This window comes from Hermetia illucens, chromosome 6 (genome assembly GCF_905115235.1).
Source record: "Hermetia illucens chromosome 6, iHerIll2.2.curated.20191125, whole genome shotgun sequence".
NCBI classification, from domain to species: domain Eukaryota; kingdom Metazoa; phylum Arthropoda; class Insecta; order Diptera; family Stratiomyidae; genus Hermetia; species Hermetia illucens.
In genome coordinates, this window is record NC_051854.1 from 86,017,320 (window position 1) to 86,045,025 (window position 27,706).

Here is a 27,706-nt window from a genome sequence, read left to right on the forward strand (position 1 = left end):
TCGGTACGGAGGGTATTTCGGAGTCTAGGCAGCAATAGTGGCAGCCTCTTGATTTTTCTCAGATTTTTCGGTTGGCTATCATAGTTTCTGAGAATGGGTCCGTGAAAGAAATGATCACTTTCAATCCCCCGCACCTTTCAAACAAATGTCAAGACTAAGACTGGCTTTAGAAAGTACTAATTGGGACCTTTCATTTGATACCCCACATGACTATATTTGGTGAAAAAACTTACATTCCCCTTTTGCATTTATGGGGATCCCCCTTTAAATTCGACGTAGAATAATGTGGCTCACTGTATGCGTGAGCGTTTACAGTTCTCACCTTTCCACCAAATTTGGTCTCAATCACTATAACCATTTTCGAAAAAAATGCGTGTGATAGACAGATAGACGGACGGGCAGACAATAAACCGAATTTAATAAGTTTCTATTTTAACAAAACCTTAAAAACCACCTCGAGTTGACCGTTCCCATGCAAAAGCAGTATTCTATGTAGCTGTAAACTCATCATAACTAACATTGAAACTATAACTAACACTCAACAGTTATACTAAATCTAAGGTGTAATCTAAAGACTGAGCTAACTTATTGCTAAAAGTATAAAAAAGAAAATTGTATCAGATATTTTGGAGGAACACTAACAAAAACCTCCACTTGTTGAAGTTTTAATAAAACTTTGGATGAGAAACGGGGTGGGATTAGGGACGTAGGAAGGAATTCATGCAGGAGGGGGTTTGGGGCTAGGAGCTAGGAATTGAAACTAAGGATGGGTAGGTTTTGTAAATTGGGACTGAGGGTAATTATCGGTGTAGGAGATTACTCTCCCTTGGGGATTAAAGAGGCGGTTTTGGGGTTGTGGGGATAATATAAGTTAAGGGAACAGATGAAGACGAAGAAGATTGTCTTCAGCGTTGTCAATCGGCATGGCCTGGACGATAAGGGGATTGGATAGTGTCTGACATTTGGTTAGGAAATTAACAGTGTTGTGGACGAGGACATCGTTAATACGGGAAGTTTGACAGGAATCATATATGATTGGGTTGGAGATATGTTTGGAATGGGCTTGGTTCTTGTAGATCATGGAGCACTGCCGGAGAATCTTCCGTTCTCTCAGGCGAATTCTGTCTATTTGGAACAGGGAACTATCGGACCAGAAGATAAAGCCAAAAATGAGGAGAGTTATAAACTGTTTGAAATATTCCAGGACGAGATACATGGATTTGAAGGCGCCATTTGAATGGTTCAGTGCCTTCGAAATATGGGATACGTGGGAGAGACTGAAGTTCATGGTCACTTTCACGTAGGTGACTTTGTTCACAGTGGGAATGAGCGTGTCATGGATTTTGAAAGAAAGGACGGCAATGTCTCTCCTTATTTTTGGTGTGATCCTCATGTTGTCGCGAAACGCAATTTTTTCACACTTTTGGGGATTAAGGAATAATTTTCAACGAGTAAAGTATCTATAAATCTCATTCAAATAGGAGTTCAGACGAGCTTCGCCGAGGCAAATATATTTGGAGGATGTGTAAAGGATCAGGTCATCCGGGTTTTGTAGAATTTTGATGGGGTTAGGATCAGGAGTCGGTTACGGAAGGTCAGCGGTGAACAGGGAAAACGAAGTGTCTGAAAGGCCTGAACCTTAGGGAATGCCTCTAAGTATGAGGATGAGAGATGTTTTTGGATGTTGACTTGGGATTTCCGTCCGTCTAGGAAGCTAAGGATTAGCCTATAGAGGTGCGGACGGAATTTGAGAATTCCTGAAAGCTTAAAAGCGAGCATAAGGAGTCTAAAGCTTTTATTAGGTCTAGAAGGCAGGATTTTGTTTGAGTCTTCCGATGTATTCTACGTAGTTTTTTGCGACAAGCTGCACTGTTGGGTTGCACTATCAGGCAGCCTGACAAAACAACTGGTACCTAGATCCAAATCCTTCACCTAATATTGTCAGCGGTAAGTGGTTGATAACCTTTGTCGATAGATGTTCTGGAGAGATGGATGATAGAGATAGAGGGAAGATGATAGATGCTTCTCAAATTAATAGCGCAAGCAACAGTGATATGGAAATCAATAAGGAATATCTCTGCGAATATGTAGAAGGGTAGCCGAGCATTACCGGCAAAATTTAAAGGTCCACAGACGTTACATATTATTCAGTAGGATCCCGATAATTCGTATCGTCAGGGGAGTGACTGATATGAATTATCGGGAATGCAAAAGGAAAAAATAGAAAACGTATTTATACAAAGTGATGCAAATAGAGTGGAAACTCGATAATTATAAATAAAGAAAATTAAATCTGGGAACCGGCACCAGATTTAATTTTTTTTATTCTGCACTCCCGACGGTTGGTAGTCCCCATATTTCGTACCAAATCGTCAATCCTCTGATCATACGAATTGTCGGGATTGTATGTATGTATGTATATACTTATTAAGAAGTAAATATACTTCTTACTTACTTTGCTGACTGATATCTGGGAGGTGATTTAATCTTTGTTCTTTAGAATTGATGTGATGGAGCGACGGACTTTAAAATGCCTGAATACATCAATTTGCTTACCGCCACTAGCCATGTCGTCCATGTTTTGTTGTTTCCCTTTAATAGAAAGATTAATTTTGTTTTCGAAGGCATGATAACAACAACGACACAATAGTGCAATAATTTCCCAGGATAACCTACACGGTACATAATTATGAATTAATCTTGAATAGCTAGGATACAGAATTGGAAGTAAATTGTAAATAAGCCAACTAAAAGAATAATTGCAAAGATCAAAGTGCAATTGAATAACGTTGTCCACACATGATGCAATAATTATAATGTCGTACACTAAATATCAAATTATATTTAATCGCCGCAATATTTCAATCCTTTACAAACGATCAGTCCAGAAATTGATAATTAAATAAAATAATATTAATTGTTGTGCATATCGGCGGTACTGAGTGTTTAGAGGCCGCTGCATTGTACGTTCAATGTAGGAACACACCGTTTTGCAATTCGCTGCACCAAGTGTAAACTTGGCACATTGTGGAAATGTCAAATCTGAAAGACTTGAAAGCCGAAGCGGAAAGAGACGACCATATCGACTGGGAATATATCGAACTCAGATTCTTTAGTCAGTAAAAAAACAGAATCGTTCAACTAAAAGTTCTTTATTTTCTTCGTAAGGAAATCGGGAAACTGAGCGAGTTTTGTGATAAAACTACAATTAAAGTAACATTTGAGAGTTTTGCACGGATTGCATCGGTCGCTGGCAATCTGGAAAAGGGCGAGAACGTTTTCGCTTATTAGCTTTTTTTATGTTCGTGCGATTTTTAGTGTTCGTCGTCGGATCCACGACACCGAGACGGGGGTCGCCATTTTGTCTGGCCGGCTGATCTTTCGACAGAAAATTTGTCAAAAATTTGCACAGAAAAATATCGATCATAGGGAATATTGTGGATTTCGGTAAAAAGAACAGATTTGTGGTGGTTTTCGTCGCGGTGGTACCTGGCGTGAGCGTTGCAGGCAGTGCACGAGTGGTGCAATCGCGGACCGCACTTGTGAAGTTCACCTAGAGTCAGGCAAACGCCCCGAAAAATCGCTTTTGCCAGGAGGCCGAAAGCAGAAAATTCGCACAGTTCGTCTTAGTGGATATCCATCGTACTCCTGCAGATTGGCTTAAGGGCAGACGGAATATTCGGTAAGAGCTGGCTCCAGTCGCACGGATCAGCGGGGCATAGTAGATGATGGGAGAATTTGCGTTGTTTCGGTGGCGAAAAGTTGGTTGGTCATTGTACGCACAGTGAGTGTGTTTATTTATAAAATATGATAAAATGTTGAGAGAGGGTCGCGGCAGAAGTCGCGCCGACGGCGTTAGTCGGCCAATCGTGATTTCTGCTTCCAGATTCTGGGTTGCCCCGTATATTGACGTGGTTTTCGGTTCTGAGTCGACTGTGTCGCAACGTGCTAATCGTGTGAGGCGAGATGGTATCGTCAAGTGTCCTGTGCGCCGCAAAACGGGTCCCCATTCCGCGGCTACCTCGCCAAAAGTCAATGCACGGCCTACGGCCGAGAGCTTTTGTGACTCGCGTTTGACAGCTGGGGTGGCAACCGCACCCCCACGCTTATTGGCCCGCTCCTGTCGCCTGGCAGAAGTATCGATATTTCGTGAAGAGTTGACTTTTCGAGTCAACAACGCTGCACAGTGCCGAATGGCGTGAAATTTCGCATTATCTCCGCCGAGTTTCCGCAGCTGATGAAATCATAAATGCACTGTCGCCCATTAAGCTGTGATGATTTGTCGCGGCGCCGCCATAAACAACAAATGTGCGTTGGGTCGCGACGATGTTTCGCCCAGAATTGCACAAACTGTGAATCAGCTGGTTCTTTGCAGTTGGTTGGCTTACATAAGTCGGAGACTCGGAGACAAAGCTAGGATTCCAGCCGAAGGCGACGCGATATCTTTAATTAACTTAGGCCAGTTGTTGTCGCCAAGTTGGGGAGTGTGTCATCAGATTAGACGCAAAAGTCGACGACTTCCATGTGTTTATCTGGTCTATTTTCTGTGGAGTTTACTTCATCGTTTGAATCCGGCCTGCCTTATTGGCGTTTGATTAGCTTTTCGGGGATCCATGAGTGCGGGGTCTACTGCGTTTTATGGTGTTCCTATGTGATCTACATATGTCCTTTTTGGTGAGAACTCACTGTACATTTTAGCTAATTCTTGAAAGTCGGAGAAGCGACAAGTCATCATCTATTGATAAAAAATTCAATTGTTATCTTCGAATTCTCAATGCTGACAGTTTCAGACTCGCAGCTTTCAAGTGCTCGCCGAAATATGGTGTCGGAGATATACAAGGTTTCGCAGCATCGTATTCCTTTTTTACAACTTTGATATCTTTCCATTAATATATTTTTAGCGCCAGTAATTGAAATGCTAGCGCACGTACAGTTTTGGATTTTACACTGAAAATTGAAGGCGCCTTCAATCAATTTTTTTTCTAAATAATCGCTGCTTTTTAAAGTGGGTTGACAACATTAAAGATGAAGCAAAATATAAATTTAGCTCATACCAAAAAAATTTGGTAACACAATAGTTGATACCATATAAACGCACAAAGATTGAGTTGAAACCCCTCCACCTTTCCATAATCGTAGCAATGCAGCATTCAACGGATATAATGTTTATTTCAAAGTGCTTCTGAGTCGGCAGGCAGCCAAATCTTGAATTAAAAGGCAGGTCAAGTCGTAGAAGTATAATTCTCTGTTACCGGGTCACATTAGATGTCGCGGGGCATCGAGTGTGTTGATGAACATCGCCAATCTCTCTGGATTTCCTGGCCTTTTGGGGACTGATGCGTACAGTAGGACAAAGGGCACTTTTTGTTATTTTAAAAAGTGATTTTCATAATGTTTAACTGTTAGATACGATATTTTGTAGTTAATTGTTATCGACAGTATATTATATTTTAAATTTTAAATACTTTATTTATTTGTTTAGAACTAGCGGGATCCTAAGTCTACATCTACATGATGGTGAACCAGACCAAATGGGGAGCAACTTACTCCCACATTTTTTGGTCCACGGATCCCTAGTTTGGGGCATATGGCACACGAGCATTTAAAAATAAAAAAACCAACAATGACTGACGGTTTCCTCCAGGGCAAAGGCAACTCTTCAGACGCTGCTTCACCTCTGCCAGCGCAGCGGAGCTGCGTGACCGAAAGTGGCAACAGGGGGTCATCTTTGGTTTTTTGATTTTTAAATGCTTGGTTTCCATGCCCCAAACTAGGGATCCGTGGACCAAAAAACGTGGGGGTAAGTTGCTCCTCATTTGGTCCGGTCCACCATCATGTGGATGTGGGCTTAGGATCCCGCTATTCCTAAACAACTACCCAGCTTTAGTGTAGCTTAGACTAAAACAACTGGCGGTTTAGTTCAATAAAATTCGCAACATTGTGTTTTCGCGATGATATGAGGGAGCCTTTTCCACCTGTTGTCACTTTCGGTCACGCTGCTCCCAGGGCAGAGGTGAGGCAGCGTCTGAAGAGTTTCCTCTGCCCTGGACGAAACCGTCAGCCAAATTATTTAGTATTAAAAATGAAACAATTTTATTTGACACTATCATGTATGAAATCAATATTTTACTGATCCCAAACCAAAGATAATCGAATCATGCTGCGCTTTTTCGATCATCTTGAAATCGCTAAAAGGACATCTTCAAACGTTATTTACGGTTGATAATTTCCAGAATTGATAATTAGACGGAAAACATCGCAATACATTGCAAATTTGACTTTTGTTTTTTTCTGATGTTGAAACAAATATCAAATAACGTAAGGTATCCTTATCACGGAGATTATAAGTGATATCATAAACCCCTTCAGAAAAGTACTACGTTTTATCGATTCATATTAAATATTAAACTTTTTTTCTGAACAAATCTTTTGTCGGACTTGTTTTGCCAAAATACTTAAATTATTGGGTTTTGTTTGTTTTTGTTGGATGTCATGTCTATAATATGGTAACCAATATCTTCTAAGCGGAGTATAGTGCGTCCACAACGCCCACGCACTATTGTTCCCAATTCGACAAAACGTCTCTTTCCAAGTATTTTCAAGAATCTTACAACTATCTACTGTTCTCCGCCATATGTTTCTAGGGCGGCCCACTCATTGGTCACTCTGGCAATGTGGGTTCTAAGCAACCCCTGTAGCTAAACAAATTGATCGATTTCCTCGATATTCTGCCTGTTGATGCATATAAAGGAATTGCGACAAACCATCAGACTGACAACTTTGGTTTTGTTAGTGTTTACCTTCAGTCCGAGTATGCTTGTCTTTCGAAATCCGAAGCCATTGTCTAGGTCCATGACTCGGTGAGAGAGCATTGAAGTCCTCCACATCTTCCGGTGAAAGCAGCATGCCAAACGTCACTGATAACAGTAAGGGGACTTAATGCAGTCTTACGGGATTCGGTACTGAATTTCAAATTCTTCAAAAGTTTTAGCTCGATGCTTCACGAGACATCTTCCACAGTCACATGTCGCTTGGATAATAGCTATTAGTTTCTCCGAAATGATGAGTAGAGCATTTCAGATACACTCTCTGTGAACGCTGCCCAAAGCCTTCTGGAAATCTATGAATAGTATATGGAGCGAGAACTGAACTCTACAAATTGTTCCCAAATTATCCGAAGGGTATTTAATAGGCCTACAAATAAGTTCTGTCGGTTTTCACAATAGATGGCGTAGCTTGTTTTTTATTCCATTGATCCATTTTTCCAAACATTCATCGGAAAGCTACTGTCAATAGGCACAAACGTCAGTATAAATTATTTAATTGAAGTGTAAACAACAATACTTTTTTCATCAACGAAAATGGCCAATTTTGTACCAAATAATGTGTTTTTGCGGGGAGTTCTACTTCATTATTTCAATATGAAGAAAAAAGCAACCGAAAGTCATCGCATTTTGGTGGAAGTTTATGGTGACCATGCTCTATCTGAACGAACGTGTCAGAGGTGGTTTGGACGGTTTAAAAGTGGCAATTTTGACTTGGAAGACGAAGAGCGCGCCGGACGGCCAACAATTTTTGAAGATGAAGAATTAGAGACATTGCTCGACCAAGATCCATCGCAAACGGAAGAAGAACTTGGAAAAACACTTGAAGTCACTCAGCAAGTCATTTCCAACCGTTTAAAAGCAACGGGAATGATCCGAAAGGTCGGAAATTGGGTTCCGTATGAACTGAAGCCAAGAGACGTCGAACGCCGTTTTTTCACGTGGGAACATCTGCTCCAACGGCAAGAAAGAAAGGGTTTTCTGCATCGAATAGTTACTGGCGATGAAAAGTGGATCCATTACGATAATCCCAAGCGTCGGACAACGTGGGGATACCCCGGCCATGCCTCATCATCGGCAGCCAAAGCGAATATTCATGGTGAGAAGATCATGCTGTGTATATGGTGGGACCAGCTGGGTGTGGTATACTATGAGCTGCTAAAACCGAACGAAACGGTCACGGGCAAACTCTACCGACGTCAAATGATGCGTTTGAGCCGCGAACTCAAGAAAAAACGGCCGCAATACCAGCAAAGGCATGATAAAGTTATTTTGCAACATGACAATGCTCGTCCACATGTTGCACAGCCCGTTAAAACATATCTAGAAACGTTGAAATGGGAAGTCCTACCCCACCCGCTGTACTCTCCAGACATTGCTCCTTCTGATTACCATTTGTTCCGGTCGATGCAGCATGGCTTGGCTGACCAGCACTTCTCCAATTACGACGAACTCAAAAAATGGCTCGATGAGTGGATAGCGGCCAAGCAGGCCAATTTTTGGCGCGATGGTATCTATGAATTGTCTGAAAGATAGAAGAAAGTTGTGGCTAGCGGTGGGCAATACTTTGAACAATGAATGTATAACAAATTCTTCACAATAAAGCTTCAAATTTAAAGAAAAAACCGACAGAACTTAATTGTAGGCCCTATAGTTGTTTAATGTTAGAGTGAAAACTAGCCTGCTGCCTGTCAATTAAGCTTTCGTAATGCACTTTAACCCGTTTCAGAATATTTGAGATATCATCTTTGCGAAGCCTGGAAGCACTGGAATATCCCTTAAATTGTTGGACTTACGATGGGTAGTTCTGTAAAGGCAGGAGTTGCAGTAAACAATATCAGGCACAGGACTCATCAATGTTTTTCGGCGAGTTGTTCAACTTATCTGTTGTTCGATAAGCAAGATAGTTTTCCTACTCGGTGTCGTAAGCGATACGTTGAGCTTCGGGTGGCGGAGCACTCTATCCTTGTGAGAAGATACGGACGCGATATACAAGCGAAAGCAGATGATCATCCAGTCATGGTCTCATATGAAGCCGATGTCAGGGCCTCTTTTATTTGACACATCCAAACGACAACTTCTAGATGTATTGCATGTTTAGATGTTACGTTAGCGGTCAGTTGAGACTCAACTTATCTTGGAAATGTTCTTTATGGAAGATTCTATGCTCGAACAATATTCCACGCCAGAGTAAACCTTTCTCAAGTAACTATTAATCCGAAACCGCTTACTTCCGGCAGGCTTGGTGGAATACAATCGCAGTGCCGCGGAAGGGAGAAGAGTACTCCCCAAAGTCCTACGATTTTACCTCATTTAACCCCAGAATATTGAGCCTATATCACAGAAATTCTTGCTAAAGTTGAAGCAAGCGAGCGTCGCTTTGGGAAGTCGTCAAGAAGCGATCGCACATTTTAAAATCCAATCATAAACCGTTGATTTATTTGTGCACTTTAGTTAGTGTAACAACGTTCTTGATTTAAAAAAAAAAAAACTGCTGCTAAAAGCCATCAATGGCTGATAGAAGCTTATGCAAATTTTCTCCCTCATTGAAGAAATTTACAATATATTACATCCATTTGTTTGTCGATAAAATTTGGCTCAATAGGCTGCGGTGGATGGGTTATCTAATCTGTGCGTATGAATGTGTCCTGCTTCGTAAAGTATATAGGGGCAGACTCTCCTTTTAATGGAGCGTTAGCGTTGGCCAGGACACCAGGCAGTTACTAAGGATAGCAACCAAGGTGTTTTTAGAGTTTCTTAATATGCCTAGACCAGGCGTCGATTGTTGCGTCGTTGATGATATAAGTAAAAGAAGAGTCTATTATTTTAATAATTCTAAATGAAGAAATCATATATTGATTCGGGCCTACTATCGAGATGACAAGTAGAACACAATATACATGGGAAGCTTTGCTGTACATCTAGTGGAACAAGAAAAGTGTGAAGTCTTATGAGTTATTAAAAACAACTGAAACGTTTGATTTGTTGGTATAAATAGGTCCTCCTCGAATTAGAACACAATTCTTGTTAGAAAAGCCAGTTAGAAAGACCATAATAGTTGCACGGGGCAAAGAAAGTAGAACCGTCCCTAGCGGGAAGTAATTCTCAGATTTAGCCTGTGGAGATTACAAAAGATATTTATCCTCCTATCCTACAGTTAAGAATTTCGTTAAAGTCACCAAACAATAGTATCCATTGTTTGACTCTGATGGAGGGGAATCGCAAAGGTGTTACACGAGGTCATCCTCTAAACTTCCGATTGTGTTTATAGTAAGGTATCCTGAATCTAACGGCGAGGTTTCCCATCGGCCAGTGTCTCATGCCAACCGCCGTAATATAGTACTTGATCCGACGTTTCGGGCTTATGTATAGGTCCAAATCTTTCTTGATTCAACGCATGTGGTAAGCCTACGTAGTAGTGCAGCGATCATTGCTTATTTCGTTCAATATTCCCGTGTCCGGATGCAAGACGAGTTTAAGGGCGTCTTCTGAACAAGATCGTATGACCCCGGTTCCTTGATTGCTACTGAGATTGTACCTATTATGTCACCTGCTTGTTGCAGGACGACGTGTGGGTCGCCATAGAATTACATGACGCAGAATTGTAGAGAAAGAGGGCAGGGTTCTTGGGAACACCTAGAGAGAGGTAAATCGCAAACGATGACACGTAGGCGTGGTGGACGCACTATGCTTCATTTAGAGGATATTGGCCACCATTTATCGTTTCCTTGAAAATCTCTATTTTTAACTTGAAAATATTTTTTGGGAAACTTTAAACGGTGATTCTATGTTTTGTTTCCAATTTAGCTTCCAATCCAATACCTCTTCAAATACTACTCTCTGTTGACGATCTCTCTCTCTCTCTGTTGACGATTTTGATCTGGCAAAAGCATAGACAATCAGACATTCTGATTGTCATTGGCAATTTTAAAGTTGGACGTAATTTGAAAGATTATAACGCGACGGTTTTTCAAATGTTGTTCTTGGGCGGCAATTTTGGGAATTCTTCACCACTCGTATCTCGCTCTTCAGGGAGGGTTCTGTGCATTTGAAACACTTCTGCATCTGGAACGGTATGTTCACTAAACTGTGGCCACAATTTGCGCAAATATTTCAGCCGTGTGGATTGAATTTCACGCCTTTCAGAATCTCTTATTGTTTAAATAAGCGGCGTTTCATAAGACTCAACAGAACTTCTCTCTTATAAAAACTGATTCATAGGACATAGTTAACACCATTATTAATAAATTCATGTTATGTTTATGAGGTACAAACATTTAAACAATATACTCTACATCAAAATTTTATGACAATCTGGCGGTTAGTTCACATGTTAGATCGGTTTTAGCGACATAAGATTTGCTATTTTTCAAACAATGGGAAAAACCTAAACTTATCAATTTTCCAGTTCACGAAAGGGTTTTGGCCGATCGTAAATAGACGCTCTGATAGCTTAAAGATTTCAGAAGACGTGTATTCACGATTTTGGATCAATACGGAGCCTATGAGAAAGTTCTTCAGCATCTCACCTTGTAGTGTTTTGGTTTCTGTATGTTGGGATGTCTATGATATTTTATTTGTCGATTACTTCGAGAAAAGGAGAATCACTGCCATTATTGATACGCTGGTAAAAGAAGAAATTCCGGAAAGAAATACCCAAATGATGACGGAAAGTGTGCTCTTTCACAGGTCAATCGTAACGAAGAGCAAACTAGATTTTACAAAGAATTGTTGCGTCACTCACAGACGTTATAGAGTGGAAGATGACTAATAATCTTCCAATCTATGATGTCTGTGAGTGACGCGTTATTTGAATGACGTGGATCGAACTAGATTTTCCAATAATTCTCCATCGACTTCCTTGCCAGTAAGGTTAACTGTAATAGTCAACCTGGAAACAAGGAGCCTACAATGCACAGTCCCGTTGAAAATGAAATGTTAAAAAAGTGTGAAGCACGACTTTTGCTGACGATAGTCCATCTATTCGTCATTTTCTTCACCGTGGTTTGAAATAGTCAAAAACTACTTTAAATCAACCAAATGTTTACCTTTTGTTGTCGTCCATTCTGAATTCACAAAAGCTACCTTGCTCGGCGAGAAACCACTTTCATGCCGGGAATGGGAGCTACCGCTGGAAGTTTAGAATATCTAATTGTAATTTCATCGATATTCTCATTTCTAATACTGAAACTTCTTATTATATTTCCAGGTTCTATTTTCATACAAAATAAGATGTAAAAAAATAATAGAAAGTTTTGAAAGTCGGAATCCACTTATAAAATGACATTCGACACTCGTGGGCGTCAAACAACAGATCCACCGCAACCACAAGAGGCACAATCAGATGCTTCGGCAGCCGATAATGCAGAAATGTAAGTTTTTCAAAGTAACCTTTCAACTATATTTTCACTCACTAATAATGTACCTCATTCAAAAGATCAAATGAAAGGTTGATTGCTTCCTTTCCGGTTGCAAAGCTACGCACGTTAACCCAGAAAATCTCAAATCCACGATGGGTTGTACCCGTTCTGCCAGAGCAAGAACTTGAGTGTCTGCTCAATGCCGCCATTGATTTAACAATGGCAGGTAAGTTTCATAATGTTGTACGTTGCGTATCCAATTTGTTTACTTACAATCGTGCCAGGTATTGACTACGAATGCGAGCCATGTGTACAGTTTTATCGGGAAGCGATGACAACATCGTTTGCAAAGATCTTAACAGACGAGGCTGTGAACTCATGGAAATATAATATTCATCACTGTATTTTAATGTCGTGCGGGAAACTTTTGCATTTAATAGCAATTCACATGAGACGCGATAATCCATATTTGCTTGATCTTCTCGCTATGGTGTTAGATCCTGATAACAAATTCAACACATTCAACGCAGCACGTCATCCTGAGTGTTTTGGACCGGACTTCGTTTGGGGTATATTAGATGAAAACCAAGTATTTGCCAAAATCCCGCCGGAACCGAAAAGCCCTCGGGGGTGGTTAGTGGATCTGATAAACCGATTTGGACAATTGGGAGGTTTTGACAACTTACTTGAAAGATTTAATGCTGGCGTAGCTTTACTTAAGAAGCAGCCATCATCGGATGATGTACAGCAAAGTTCAAGCTGTGTTTCTACACAAAGTTTGAGTGATGATTCCTCATCGAAAATGAGGACCTCTACAATGTCGTCGAGCGGTGGAACTAACAGCACGAGTACAAGTATTTTAATGGATGATTCGAACAAGCTATCGCTTCCCTTGATTCATGCATTGTTGCGACCGTTCGGGCAGTGTTATGAACTGCTCACAGTTCCAACTATTGAGAAATACTTTATGCCTATCTGGGAAGTGGTGTTAGAGTTGTTAGATAGCTTGTCGGATGACGAATTGAAGCGCGAAGCGAAACCAGAAGGCCGCAGCGACTATATAAATGGAATTGTGCGAGCCGCTCGCCTGCTGGCGAGTCGTTTACCGAACCAAGAAAATCTCATTCGTGATTTGGAGATGTTTCGGTTGAAGATGATCCTGCGTCTTTTACAAGTGTCAAGTTTTAATGGCAAAATGAATGCTCTAAATGAGATCAATAAGGTTTTAACTTCTGTGTCATATTATTCACATCGAACCCCGCAACTAGCCCATTGTCTGCCGGATGATGAAATGGATTGGCTGACGGCTGAGCGGATGGCAGCGTGGATCAAAGAGACTGACGTGCTAGGAATAGTTTTAAAGGATTCTCTACATCAACCACAGTATGTGGAGAAACTAGAGAAAATCATTCGATTTTTAATCAAGGAACGAGCTTTAACTTTGGCGGATTTGGATGCTGTATGGCGAGCACAGGCTGGAAAGCATGAGGCAATTGTTAAGAATGTTCATGATTTACTGGCCAAACTCGCTTGGGACTTCAATCCCGAACAGCTGGACCATCTTTTCGATTGTTTCCAAGCGAGTATGACAACCGCGAATAAACGGCAGCGAGAGCGTTTATTAGAACTAATTCGACGGTTGGCGGAAGATGATAAAAATGGTGTGATGGCTCATAAAGTGTTGAAGCTATTTTGGACGTTGGCTCACAGCGCAGAAGTGCCACCAGAGGTTTTAGATCAGGCTCTAGCGGCTCATGTAAAAATTTTGGACTACAGTTGTTCTCAAGAAAGAGACGCTCAGAAAACGGTTTGGTTGGATAAATGCGTGGAGGAATTAAAAACTGGTGATAGCTGGGCTCTGCCAGCGCTGCGATTAATACGTGAAATCTGTTGTCTATACGAGGCAACGCCTAACCACGTTCCAAGAACTCATCAGGCGTTGAATCGCCAACAAATTATTGAGCGCCTCCAGAATGATCACTCACTCGTTATACTAGTAACGAACAGCCTTACCGCTTACATGGAAAAAATCCGTGCAATGGTACGCGAAAATCCAGAGCTGACTGCAAATGGTATCTGTATTGATGGTCGTTACCATCACGCCCAGCAAATTCAAGAGCGTCTTGATTTTTTAAAGTTTCTGTTGAAGGATGGGCAGTTGTGGCTTTGTGCTGATCAGGCGAAACAAATTTGGCACTGCCTAGCTGTTACAGCAGTGTTTCCCAGCGATCGAGAAGAATGTTTTCGATGGTTTGGTAAATTAATGGGCGAAGAACCAGACTTGGATCCAGGCATTAACAAGGACTTTTTTGAAAATGATCTGCTTCAATTGGATCCACAGCTGCTAACCGAGAGTGGAATAAAGTGCTTCGAAAGGTTCTTCAAAGCTGTAAACTCAAAAGAGGATAAACTGAAAGCAATTCATCGTGGCTACGTTCTTGATAATGAGGACTTGATCGGGAAGGACTACTTGTGGAGGGTGATAACAACAGGCGGTGAGGAGATTGCTAGCAAAGCTATAGATCTCTTGAAGGAAGTTTCGACGGCACTTGGTCCACGTTTGCAAGCGAATATTTGTGAATTTCACGAAATGTTCATCGGCGAATGTTGTGATCGTCTTAAATCTCATTACGATACTATTGTTATTTTAAGTAAAACTATCGATAATACAATTTCTAACGATCCGGATTGTAAAGATATAAAACTGCGCTTTGTCGAAGCAGAGAAAATGTGCCGGATCGTAAAAGTATTGCAAGAATACATAAAGGAATGTGATAGGACATTTACAGGGGATCGATTTAAGTTGCCATTAAGTCGCGCAGTACGCGGCAAATATATGAGCTTGTATATTCGGTTTCAAAGCGCAGGGAGACCGATTGATGACATAGAGGTGACAACTCACAGCAACGAAACAGTGGCGGCTTTCAAGCGGAACTTGCTAAAACGAATCAAGGGGACGCCTGTAGCAAACATTAAAGTAGATCTTTATTACAACAATGGCGAACTAATAGAGATAAGCGATGATCGTAATGCACTGTCGCAGTACGCGATTCGAGACAAAATGATGCTGACTGTGAAATTAACGCCAGTAGGAACAGGTCTCGCAAGTAGTCCAGACAGCTCTAGCGACAGCAGTACAGGGTCTCCGCCACGACCATGTCCCGACATGTTGAGACCAGAGTCAGAATCCACTCTTCCGGGAGTTATAATTTCACAAAAACCACACTACACCGAATTTTTCCTTAAGCTTTATCAACTAGGGAGTGATTTGAAGCATGGACCTCTGCGAGATAGTACACGGGCTCTTCTACAGCTATTACCTATTGATAAGTTTACAGTGCGGCAGCTGCAAACAATGTGTCGTGTTCGCATCGGCAACGAATTACTTGACCAGCAGCCCTCTACCCCATCAGTACAACAGGGAACTCAAGCGCCAACTCCCACACCGGAAGCGATATTTCTTCACGCTACGCCTGCTCAGGTGCTGTATAATTTGGAAGTATTGCATGCGAGTTTAATGCCAGCTTTGGAACCATTGTGTGATATGACGTTGCATATGCAGTTAGCATGGTTACATTCTGGAGTTGCTCATTTCATCCTTGAGCTTCTGACAAAGAACAATTTCCTGCCGAATGCTGATATGCATACAAAACGAGCAGCATTTCAGTGTGTTCTGCGTCTAGTGAAATTATTCCTCTACATAGTAGGAAGTGTATTGAGCCGAGTCGGGGATGAACCACTGTCCCCAGACTTTGATGGTGATGGACGTTCGCAGGTCGAAATTTTGAAACAGGTTCTTACATCTATTCCGGGAAGTTCAGAACACACGTTGCGTACAAATTCGGCAAAACTTGCGGAAAATTTAGCGGCCGAAATGCTCTCGGCCAGTCCAGAGGGAGGCCGGTGTCGAATGCTGTTCTCAACTGCTTTACAATGGTCATGTCCGGATTTGCCTACAATAAAAGCGATTGTGCAGCTAGCGTGGGCGGCATCAACAGGAAATCTTCAAGTTCTGGGCACTAAAAATGATCTTAGCGATGAAACTGGAATGTCCGAGTCGCAAGACTTTGCTCTGTGTAAGGAAGCATTAGAAGTTCTGACTATAAGTTTGGTCTTGAATCCGAAGGCAAACGAAGCACTTAGCAAAGACCCAATTTGGCCGAAATTTATAACGTCTTTAGTACTTACAAGTCCTTCGCGCCACGTGAGGCAAGTGGCATCTGAGCAACTGTTTTTGAGTTGCACGTATTGTGCTGCGGACCGGAGGCCGTTTGGGTTCATGGTTCGCCTGTTAGTTTCCTTGCTTCAGTCTTCAGTTCCGCAACATGCTAGCACATGCGCTGAGTTTTTTCAACTATTATGTCGTACTTTAAGTTACGGATGTATGTGGAGTTGGCCATTAAGCTGCAACGACGGTCTACTATCGCAAGAAATCAATTGGCTTCGAACAATACGAGAGCATGTACAGCAGACTGGAGATATTCAAGTGCATGAGGAACTGCTTGAGGGACATTTAGGCCTGGCCAAGGAACTTATGTTTTTCTTAATGCCCGAATCGAAAGCACAGTTGAAAGAACTTATCTTGGAATGTATTGACGACTTCTTGTTCCCTGCATCGCGACAATATTTGGAATTGCGTCGAACCGGTCAGCTAAAAGATGTCAGTGGACCGCCTCCTGTTTGTAGAACACCACACACAATTGCAGCTGCTTGCGATTTATTGGTTGCACTATGCCAAAATTGTGTTCCAAACATGAAACTACTAGTGGATACGCTTATAGATATGTTTTGCTCAGGTAATTAGATGATGATAAAAAGAGTAAACTCGTATGGGTAAAGAATTCTTGATTATTTAATTAGGAATAAGAGGAATGTTAGAACTGCATGAGGGTCTGGAATTGTTTTTGGCCATACATGGGTTTACTTTTCCATTGTTTCGATCTTGATATGATACTCATGCGATTATTCAACAGATACTGAGCCACTAAGGGAATGGGAGTATTTGCCACCGGTAGGGCCTAGACCAATCAAAGGTTTCTGCGGTTTGAAAAATGCGGGTGCAACGTGTTACATGAATTCGGTTCTACAACAACTTTACATGGTACCCTCGATCCGAGTGGGTATACTTTCTGCTGAAGGTGCTGCTACAGACAACGATGAGGACTTTAGCGGTGAAACGGATTGCTTACCAAACGATGCGAATGGCTCGGAAGATGGAAGTGGTCGCAAAAACTATCACGTCGGCATTTTGAAATACGTACAAGCTATTTTCGCTCATTTGGGACATAGTGCTCTACAATATTATGTCCCCCGTGGACTTTGGAGTCACTTCAAGTATGTTCACCTTGCTAAAGTGATATTGCATATTCCTTTAACTAAAAAACTTGTGTTTTGATATTTGCAGACTTCAAGGTGAACCGGTCAATTTACGTGAGCAACAAGATGCTGTTGAATTTTTTATGTCGTTATTCGAAAGTTTGGATGAAGGTTTAAAGGCATTAGGGCATAATCAATTAATGGGCGCTACGCTCGGTGGATGTTTTAGTGACCAGAAAATATGTCAAGAATGTCCACATCGATATTCCAAAGAGGAGCCATTTAGTGTATTTAGTGTTGATATTAGGAATCATAGCTCTTTAACAGAATCTTTGGAACAATATGTGAAAGGAGAGCTGTTAGAAGGGGCAGATGCATACCACTGTGATAAATGTGATAAAAAGGTATGGAAGTTGTGACGTGTGGCGTTCGGTGATAATTCAAATCGTCGATTTTCTGCAAATAATTTCAGGTGGTCACCGTTAAGCGACTGTGTGTACGTAAACTTCCACCTGTATTAGCGATACAACTTAAGAGATTTGAATATGATTACGAACGAGTTTGTGCTATAAAATTTAACGATTACTTTGAGTTTCCTAGGGTGTTAGATATGGAACCATATACAGGTGAGTGATTCAGCATTGATTTAAATGGTATTCTTTGTTCTATCAATTTATCGGGTATAGGGTCAATTGTAGGGCGAAGTTCAGTCTTGCTTATTTAGAATAGTGAAAAATTTGACATTTCATGGTTTAATATCCTCTCGTAGGGTCAGGGGTAGATGCTATCGATGCCAAATGCTTCAAAATACTAAGGACAGTAAAGTAGCTCTTGCTTTTTCATTGGTAACCTTCACTCTTGTAGTATTCCAATTCCTTTTCCCCTATACAATACTTACCTGTTTTCTGAATTATACACTTTCAATAGAGTCTATACTGAATCTGAATTTCTCCTGGCCATTGCTTTGTCCATAAATTCTTTAAATTGGATAGTGTGAGTGGAATTTTTTTGATGTCCCATATCTGTATCCAACTTGGATTAGAATAGTTGTCCCTTTAGGGAGAGCTCACATGAATGTTCTGCGATTTCCAATTCTTCTCCATTCAAATAGTGCCTTTTCGAGGGAAATTTATCTTTTAAACACAATTTGCCCTTTTTATTGCAGTGTCAGGATTGGCAAAATTAGAGGGTGAAGTTATTGAAATTGACGATAGTTCCGACGACCAACCATCCACCACAAAATATGAACTTACTGGAATTGTTGTTCATAGCGGTCAAGCATCTGGTGGACATTATTTTAGTTACATCCTTCATAGGTAAAGCAATAGTTTTTGGCCAATCGAACAGTACTGAATTAACCTTGATTTACAGAGATCCAAATACGAATAAAGAGCAGTGGTATAAATTTGACGACGGCGAAGTTAGCGAATGCAAAATGCACGAGGATGAAGAGATGAAAGCCCAATGCTTCGGCGGTGATTACATGGGAGAAGTTTATGATAATAACCTGAAGCGTATGCAATATAGACGGCAAAAACGCTGGTGGAATGCATACATGCTCTTTTATACCCGCTGCGATCATAAGCCGATACCATTGAAACCTTGCGTGGAGCAGTTGTCTATGGCTGAAAGTCGGAATTTCGTACTTCCCATGCCAAAACCAATCGAACGAAGCGTTAGGTAATTTTAAGTTAGTAATTTCTATAGAATTGGACTAACTGCATATGTTTTATCCTTCAGGACACAAAACATACGATTTCTTCACTCAAGAAGCCTATTCTCAACCGAATTTTTCAACTTCATTCGTAAGCTAGTAACGTGTAGTGTTCCACCTACTAGAGGGGAGAAACTGGTAGGTTGGCATTCTGCTTAAAGCCACATGTAAACTAATTTACTATTTTATTCAGACACGACAGGCGGAAGAACTGTCGCTCCTAGGTGTACAATTAGCGTCACAGTTTCTGTTTCATTCTGGGTTCCGAACTAAGAAATCTCTACGAGGTCCTGCTATCGACTGGTCAGTGAAAAATGCTATTTTAATAATGAAATGTGGGTTTTCATGAAATAATCAAACAGGTACGATACACTTTCACACCATATTCGGCATTCTGGCGTCGTACGAACTTGGTTCGCCCAAAATACTTTATTGAATCCACCCACTCGTCTTGGGGAATACATTCTGGCAGCACCATCACCCGAGGTCCGGACCGTGTTTGTGAAATTGGTTGTCTTCTTCTGTCATTTCGCTAATAACGATGAACCATTGCCTGGTTTCGATGGAAGTAATCTTAGCGAACAAATTTTAATTCGTGTGCTGCATCTATTGAATAGTGAAGTGCCGGATCATGGAAAACATTTGCCACACTACTTCGGTCTTTTCAGCATGTACGACGGTTTAGGTATACAGGAAAAACATCAATTGTTGAAGGTAGGATGCTGGCCTAGTTTTGAATGGGCTAAATTCAATGATTCACTAATTTGGATTTCATTGTACAGTTAAATGTTCCTGCGATATTTATGCAAGTGGCGTTGGATGAAGGCCCAGGGCCACCAATTAAATACCAATACCCAGAACTTTCTAAATTGCATCAAGTAGTATCGCATTTGGTACGTTGTAGTGATGTTTCGTCAAGATGTCAAAGTTCAAATGCCAATGCACGCCCCTTACCAAATATTTACAAAGATTCAAATGTTCCTTACGAAAGTTTGGTTCCGTTATCCCCAGAAGCCACAGAGTACCTTTTCGGTAGAACGAGGTAAGTAGATGTTTCTCCACATCGAATCTTATATAATTTTTAGGGAAATGAAATTTAAAGGTAATGCGAACCTCGTTTATGATTACAGTTACATCAAAAAATTAATCGAAGATACAAACGTCGGTGAAGACGCACTTAAACTGCTGCAATATTGCAGTTGGGAGAATCCGCACTTCTCGAGATCGGTTCTAACTGAATTGTTATGGCAATGTGGCTTCGCAGCCTATTGGCACGATATGCGACATCATACTGAATTGCTTCTAAATATTCTATTGATGGAAGATTCTTGGCAAAATCATAGGATACATAATGCTCTGATGGGTGTGGCAGAGGAGCGAGAAGGCTTATTGGAGACAATTCAGAGAGCAAAAACACACTACCAAAAACGCGCTTACCAAATAATTAAATGCTTGGTTCAGTTGTTCCGTAGGAGTCAAGTTGCTTTGGCCATGCTTAACACCAATCATCATATCGCGCGGCATTGGACGCTAGCTGTCGAATGGTTGCAGGATGAACTAGAGAGACAACGCGGTATTGCTAATCAATATAACTTTAGCTCATGGTCACCGCCGGCGCAAAGCAATGATAATACAAACGGTTATATGCTGGAGAGATCGCAGTCAGCTAAAAATACACTAACATTGGCATACGAATTGTGCCCCGAAGAGGTTGGCTTCTTTATTTTTGTCGAAAAGTTTTGTGGGGATTGATTGTGGTAAATGCTTTGCAGGAACAAGAGGAAACGAATGAATCTGATGTTGAACAAGTTGAAGAAAATAGACCGCCTCAACAGGGCACTGCCGATCAGCCAGGTGTCGTTGTAGTGGAACCAACAGTCGGAACATCAACAACGTCACCACCTCAATCTGAAGGAGGGCCAGCTGTCAGTTCTAGTCCGGTTGTGAGTCTGTCGCAATATACTCCAACCCTACTCAACACAATTAGTAATTCTGAACCAGAAGTCAGCGGTAGTATTACATCACTATTGAAAGATTTAAGGCTATCGCAACAGGTAAATTCACAATATTGATTAGTTTTAGTATGTTTAGCACGTTATTTGTCGATCACACCAAAAATACTGAAGAAAATTCATAAATAGTATAATTCAGAGTTGAGACTTGGACGTCGGTAAAAACTAGTGACTCTGTAAACCTCTCACCTTTGAGATAGCAACGATTGCTCCCATCATACTAACCTTTAAGTAGGGTGAAGACAAAATCAAATTGTTTTTTTTTTTCACTGATCAACGTTGAACGAATAAGTCGGCGCTGCGCATTCGTCGACTGCTTATTTCAGCCAGGTTGATACATATAGCTTATTTTTCCTTCTTTCTCGAAGAATGATTTCCTGGACTGTGTCATCATTACTTTCATTTCCATGTTACTGATGCTTTTCCTTGGCTCGTCATTTCAATAGATTGCCCACGTTAGAAAATTACTATGTTTTTGTTATGCCGAACTACTAGTTTCCCCTGCACAATTACCACATCCGTTAAAAAAACCAATTGGGCACGCTCATTTGTTAATTTAAAGGTTGAATTCGCACAAGGTGGAAAAGAAGACTCGGCGATTGGCTGACACTTCATCTGACGTCATTGAGCGATCAATTTGAATGTTATCTACGTGAAAGCTTCCGGTTTAGTGTTTGTTACTTGTTATTTTCCAAGTAATCAATCAGTTTTTAACAGGAAAGTGGGAAATTAATGCATGGATGGCCAATCTTTCAATTTACTTTATGTTTCGGCAGTAATCGTAACAAGCTATATAGCAAATTCCGATATCTTTACCTTGGCGGCGATAAAACGTACGTCTCTGAACGATTCACAGGTCGGAAAAAAAATGGATTTGCACTGAGCGGATTAAGGTTCGAATCCCGAATATTCAACGAATAAGAAAGAATATTCAACCTGCCCCGAACCTTGGGCTGCGGTATCTCTTCTCTTATGACTTGATTTGAATTTGAATAACATTGACACAAAATTCTAACACAATCGTATGTTATCAATTAAGGTTGAAGTTAAAGTTAAAAAAATGTCAACTCACTTTTCCTCACAATTTAAACCTGACTCCAAAGAAACTGGATTCCGTCGGACGATGGCGATCCACTGCTTCTGAAAATCTTCTTTCGAAACAGCCAAAAAGCTTTCTACGGTTTTTTTTATTTATTTGCGCAGCAAGGCATTAAACAATATTTCATCGTCTTGGCATATCAAGCGGGAAATTAATTTTGACAGTTTTATATTTTTATGAGTAATTGTTAGTTGCCGGGCTACTGAAGTTTCTTGGCTCGAGTTGTGACGTCACAAAACATGGCGCGAGCTTTTCACTCTGCTTGGATTTGGTTGAAATTTAAAATCTTGATAATTATTCTCATGTTTTTTTTGCATATGGAGGGATTTCCCTCTTCACTGAATCAGAGTACTGAAAGTAAATTCATTGTCCATTTTTTCCCATTAACTACTGTCTGCGCAGGTTATACGGAAGATATTTGCTTTTTTGCTTTTTTGATTTCAGTTAGTTCCATCAGTATTACATTTAATGCTATGTAGTTAATAAGTTTACATTCACAGGGCAAGTATAAGCTGAACAGTGCATGCACAGAATTCCGATTTCCTCTACTCTGAACTGCACTAAGAAGCATAAGGAGGCCCCTAGTTAACGATGGTCCAGTTGATGTTTATTTTCGTGATTACACGTTTGATGACACGTGTTACTATCTATTCATGTTCTTAATAAATGTCGATATATTCCTGCGAAAAGCATTTTTAAGAACTCTTTTACCTAACTCTTGACAAAAGAACAAGATTTGTGGTAGGCAAATTATATTTTGAAGTGTATCTTCGACTTTTCCTCCTCCTTATGCGCACCTTGCATAATATTAAGCTCTGTTCGTATCATACTGTGTAAAAATAAGCCCATTATCTTCGAAATTCCCTCTTGAGAAAAAATAAAATTAGGCTTTGAAGATCTCGTTTTATCTCATGATACTTTGTATTAAATTTTCCATGTCATGCTGTCGGAAACAAGCCTAGATTATTTGGTATGCATTTACCACTGTTATAATTTCTTACATAATAAATTTCTCTTTTTTAGCCAAATAGATTTGTTGGTCGAACGGCTTAGTTTTAGATTATCCAGTTTTCTATCCGTTAGATTCCACTAAAGCCATTTCCTTTTGTTCTGTGGTTTGTGTTCGACACGTCGGAATAAGTTTTCTTTTGTCGATTGAATTTTCGCTGTTATTGGTGCGCCGTTTTGATGCCATAAACTCAGGACCGTCACTGTTGATATGGGAGCAGGAAGGCAGAGTCCAGCCGGCTCGGATCTTCAGTGCCAGCCCGTAGCATTCACGAAAGAAAGCAACACTCCCTGCAGCTAGAAATCTTTCTGAGCTCCCCAAAGAATGGTTTACCCAGTGTCCGTAATCTGACTCTAGTCAGAGCTGGGCAATCGCAGAGAAAGTGCATGAGGATTTCCCTTCTTTCTTCGCAGCTTCGGCAATGCGAATTGTAGTGTATGCCGAGCCTAGTGGTATGGTCCCCTATGTGCGAGTGCCCCGTGCAGACCACCATAATCTTGAATGCATTTGTACGCGTCTGGCACAGGAGCTCTCGTGATGGGGCTATGTTATAAGCAGGCCAAATTCTTCTTGACTTGGCACAGCTCGTAAGCCTTCGCCATCTTAGGCCCGCGGGTGCTAGGTAGTGCGAGTAGACTCGGCCCCCGACAGCCGCCAGCGGAACACCGACTGTATTCGCCGAAGGACTGCCAAGAGCATAGCCTCGCCTGGCTAATCCGTCAGCCCGCTCATTCCCCTCTATGTTCCTATGCCCGGGAACCCAGAGGAGAGTGACCTTGAGCGTGCCGCCCAGACGGTTAAGCGCGTCTCTGGACTCCCCCACCAGCCGGGAAGATGTCGTCGTTGAGTACAACGCCTTGATGGCCGTTTGGCTGTCGGTCAGAATAGCTATGTTACGCTTGGGGCTCGAATCACGCTCTAGCCATCGACAGACTTCCAATATCGCCAGTACTTCCGCCTGGAATACACTGGCGAAGCCTGGGAGACCATACGACTTGGTTACACCGTGTGTATTCGAGAAAACCCTCGCGCCGACTCCATAGGCTATCTTTGACCCGTCCTTAAAGAATATTGTATCATAGTCTTGCAACACGCCCCCGGTCTTCCACTTTGCCCTGGTTGGAAGGTCCACAGCAAAGTTTCTCGTGAAGTTCAGCTTGCGTGTGGCATAGTCCGTGGGAGATGCCCAGAAATCCCGAGATATTTAATCTAGGATGTAGCTGTGGCCGTAGGACTTCGCTGCCCAGCATCCGGACTCACGTAGTCTGACGGCACTGCACGTTGCAACATATTTAATGTGGAGATCTAGGGGGAGGAGATGAAGGAGTACATTGAGAGCACCTGCACATTCTATTAAGCTTGGTCCTATTGTATTTTTTCTTCGAAGCCTGGCACCATACAATAGAGCCGTACGTTAGGATCGGACGCACTACAGCGGTGTACATTCAGAGAACCATCCTCGGCCGTAGACCCCATTTCCTTGTAAAGGTTCTCTTGCAGGCATAGAAGGCTATACAGGCCTTCTTAACCTTCAACCTCCAATTTAGCTTAGGATCCAGGATTACACCCAGATACTTTACATTAGAGGAAAGAATCAGTCTTTGTTCATTCAGCCGTGGTAGATGGAATTCAGGTGTCCTTGGCTTGGTGGTGAGTAGCATTAGTTGCGTTTTGGTTGCGTTTATTCTGAGTCCGCATCTTGCGGCCCACAGGCACACATTTCGCAACGCTCCTTCCATAATGTCGCTCATAATGGACAGAAACATCCCTGATACTAATATCTGGGGAAAAACTTTAAACGCTTATATCTCCGCTAATATTGAGAATTTCGCAAAAAGGAGCTTAATTTGTGATCACTACTATTGGTAGAGGGTCTAAGCTTCAAAATGGTATATAGGTTGTGGGGTCTAGGTGCCAGGAAAATTTCTGATTTTTGGAGGAATCTGGGGAAAAACTTTAAACGCTTATATCTCCGTTAATATTGAGAATTTCGCAAAAAGGAGCTTAATTTGTGATCACTGCTACTGGTAGAGGGTCTGAGCTTCAAAATGGTGTATAGGTGGTGGTATTAACCAGAGGACTTTCGTTATCTCTTTGAATTTATTATTTTCCTGTTTCGAAATTTCAAGTGAAATGTTCCATTTTGGGGTGCTCTACGTACATCTGCTTGAAATTTTGATCGCTTTGCTGCGGTCGAGTTGCGAGGAATATCGGAAATTGCTTATTGAATTGTAGATGGAGAGGTTTTTCCTTTTCCTATTAATGCGTTTCATCTGGGGGGAAGAGGTTATAATAAACCAGCCTGAAAACCTTCGAGGTTTTTTCCCGTTCGATTGCGCCATCCGGGTTAGCGAGATCTTCGCCACTACCATTTCTATTTCCACTTTGGTTTTCAAATGAAACGGTATTGTTTATGTTGCGATTCCTTTTGTTGTATTTTAAGGACTATCCTGGTACCGATATATCGCGCTTATTCGTATAATAATGTGTAAGGGGCCGAAGTATCAATTTTCCTGCCCACCTTCCCGAATTAGCTAGTAAAGTTGCACACATACGGGTGTATGTAAAACATATGAATAATTCAGATGTCGATTTGGTCTTCCCAACTACAATGAATTTACTTGTCAATTTCAGCCACCAACGGCTTCAACAGTTACAACCACCACCACGACAAGTAACATGGCGAAAACGGAAGGTGATGAAAGCACCGCCGTTGAGACTACACCAAAAGTTATTCAACAAACCTCAACATCTCCCGTGAGTACGGTGACAACAATAACAACAAATGTAATTAACAGTGTAACGGCGACAACAATGGAGCAAATTTAGGGTACAGCTGATAAAAATAATAATGCTATTAAGATTATTATGAATATTATTTAATACTATTTACAATTATAATAATTTAACGAAAAATTAAAAAGAAGGAAACGAGAAAAATTGCGATAAGAATCAGAAATACATATTGAAAGCAGCAAGGATCATAGTTACAGAATACACACGGAAGGAAAATAAATTAAAATAAATACTATACAATCTTCATGTATGAAATCAAACGGAAAACAATATAAATAAATAATAACCATAAGGAAACGTACACAACACTTGAAACCCAGGCTATATTTATTACATGTCTGACTCTATAGGAAGATAAAAGAATTTGGAATTATATAATTTGTTAAATAGTTGAAATAAACAAATGAAGACTTTTTATTTAAATCACTTCTTCTGATTTGTTTTATTTTGATTTTTGCATCTGCTTCTCGGTTTCTCACGGGACCCGTTTCAAACCTGTTACATGAATCCACCCCCAAAGTGATTCCGATATAACAATAATTTGCTTCTGTTTTTTTTTTTTAATCTCGACCCAAAAACCGGCCACATTCACATAACAAATGCACATGAACGAAACACATCCATCACGTGAAGTGGATTGCAAAATGATTGACAAATTTCCAATTGAGAGTTTTCATTTCCGTTTCCATTTGTAAGTTCGTATTTGACGTCATCATAGAAAGTAAGCAGTCATCAAACTCGAGGTGAACTGTTTTTAACGCAGTGCCTATTGAAATTGTTTAATTTTATTGAATTCTTAGGAGATGATTTCCCTCTGAAGTTTGTTTCGCGTTTCTGTTGTGTTAGAGTTACATACTAACGTGCATTATTGGATGATATATTTTATACGGACATTTTTATAAGAATGACGAGTGCGTCGCAAATGCTTTCTTCTCATTGCATTTTCTGTTGAATCGATGAAGAATGTAGAAAGTCTTTTATTTATACTTATTGTCTCTTTATAGTGAAAGAAATATAAATTATTGACAACTTAGATAAAGATAAAGTAGAAATTCGCCGCAAGTATTCATTTCTTTCTGAAACAATGTATGATTTACGAGTAAGGTCTATTTTTAAATGTCAGCTTTTCAATTCCTCCACTTTTCAATCATTCAATTCCTAAAACAAGGTGAAGTGAATATTCAAAGATTGAAATTGCGACTTTAATTTTGTACTAAAATATGCCATAATAGATTATTTTTTACAGTTATTATGATATGATGAATCAAATGTACATATATAGCGTACGAATAAAATTAAGGATAAAATATAAAAGAAGAGGAACACAATCCAACAACAATTATAATTTCATTCTCGCTTGACTATTATAACATATTTTTCAATTGACCTTGAGATCGAATTGCTTTATATGAAGAAAACCGAGAAAACTGATGAAGATGGAAATATTGATTGTAAAAGAAACTTATGCGTATCGTAACAATTACCAAAAAATATAAGAAGTGTATTGGAAATATTTATAAATTCACTCATGTCTTAAATAATTTTTAGTAAAAATAAAAATCCGAAAAGATATGAA

The 27,706-nt window shown here is 40.6% G+C and overlaps 1 protein-coding gene across 2 annotated transcripts; it reads left to right on the forward strand.

The window, feature by feature from the left end:
- Positions 1 to 3,070: 3,070 nt before the first annotated feature.
- On the forward strand, positions 3,071 to 27,706 carry LOC119660147 (probable ubiquitin carboxyl-terminal hydrolase FAF). 2 transcript variants are annotated; one of them, XM_038068547.1, is made up of 16 exons: positions 3,071 to 3,682; positions 12,034 to 12,196; positions 12,262 to 12,410; positions 12,469 to 16,980; positions 17,158 to 17,518; positions 17,589 to 17,904; positions 17,973 to 18,126; positions 18,666 to 18,816; positions 18,872 to 19,180; positions 19,241 to 19,352; positions 19,408 to 19,517; positions 19,577 to 19,928; positions 19,997 to 20,256; positions 20,345 to 20,924; positions 20,987 to 21,268; positions 25,969 to 27,706. In XM_038068547.1, exons 2-16 carry the CDS (start codon positions 12,105 to 12,107, stop codon positions 26,161 to 26,163), a joined length of 7,935 nt encoding a protein of 2,644 aa, XP_037924475.1. In that variant the 5' UTR covers positions 3,071 to 3,682; positions 12,034 to 12,104; the 3' UTR covers positions 26,164 to 27,706. The 2 variants fall into 2 exon arrangements, with proteins under 2 accessions (XP_037924475.1, XP_037924476.1); XM_038068548.1 differs by lacking the exon at positions 3,071 to 3,682 and adding an exon at positions 4,314 to 4,674.

Coding starts and splice junctions, on each gene's coding strand:
- LOC119660147 (XM_038068547.1), top strand. CDS start 12,105: ATGACATTCGACACTCGTGGGCGTCAAACAACAGATCCACCGCAACCA. Junction 17,905..17,972: donor GTGATAAATGTGATAAAAAG/GTATGGAAGTTG, acceptor AAATAATTTCAG/GTGGTCACCGTTAAGCGACT. Junction 18,127..18,665: donor AGATATGGAACCATATACAG/GTGAGTGATTCA, acceptor TTTTTATTGCAG/TGTCAGGATTGGCAAAATTA.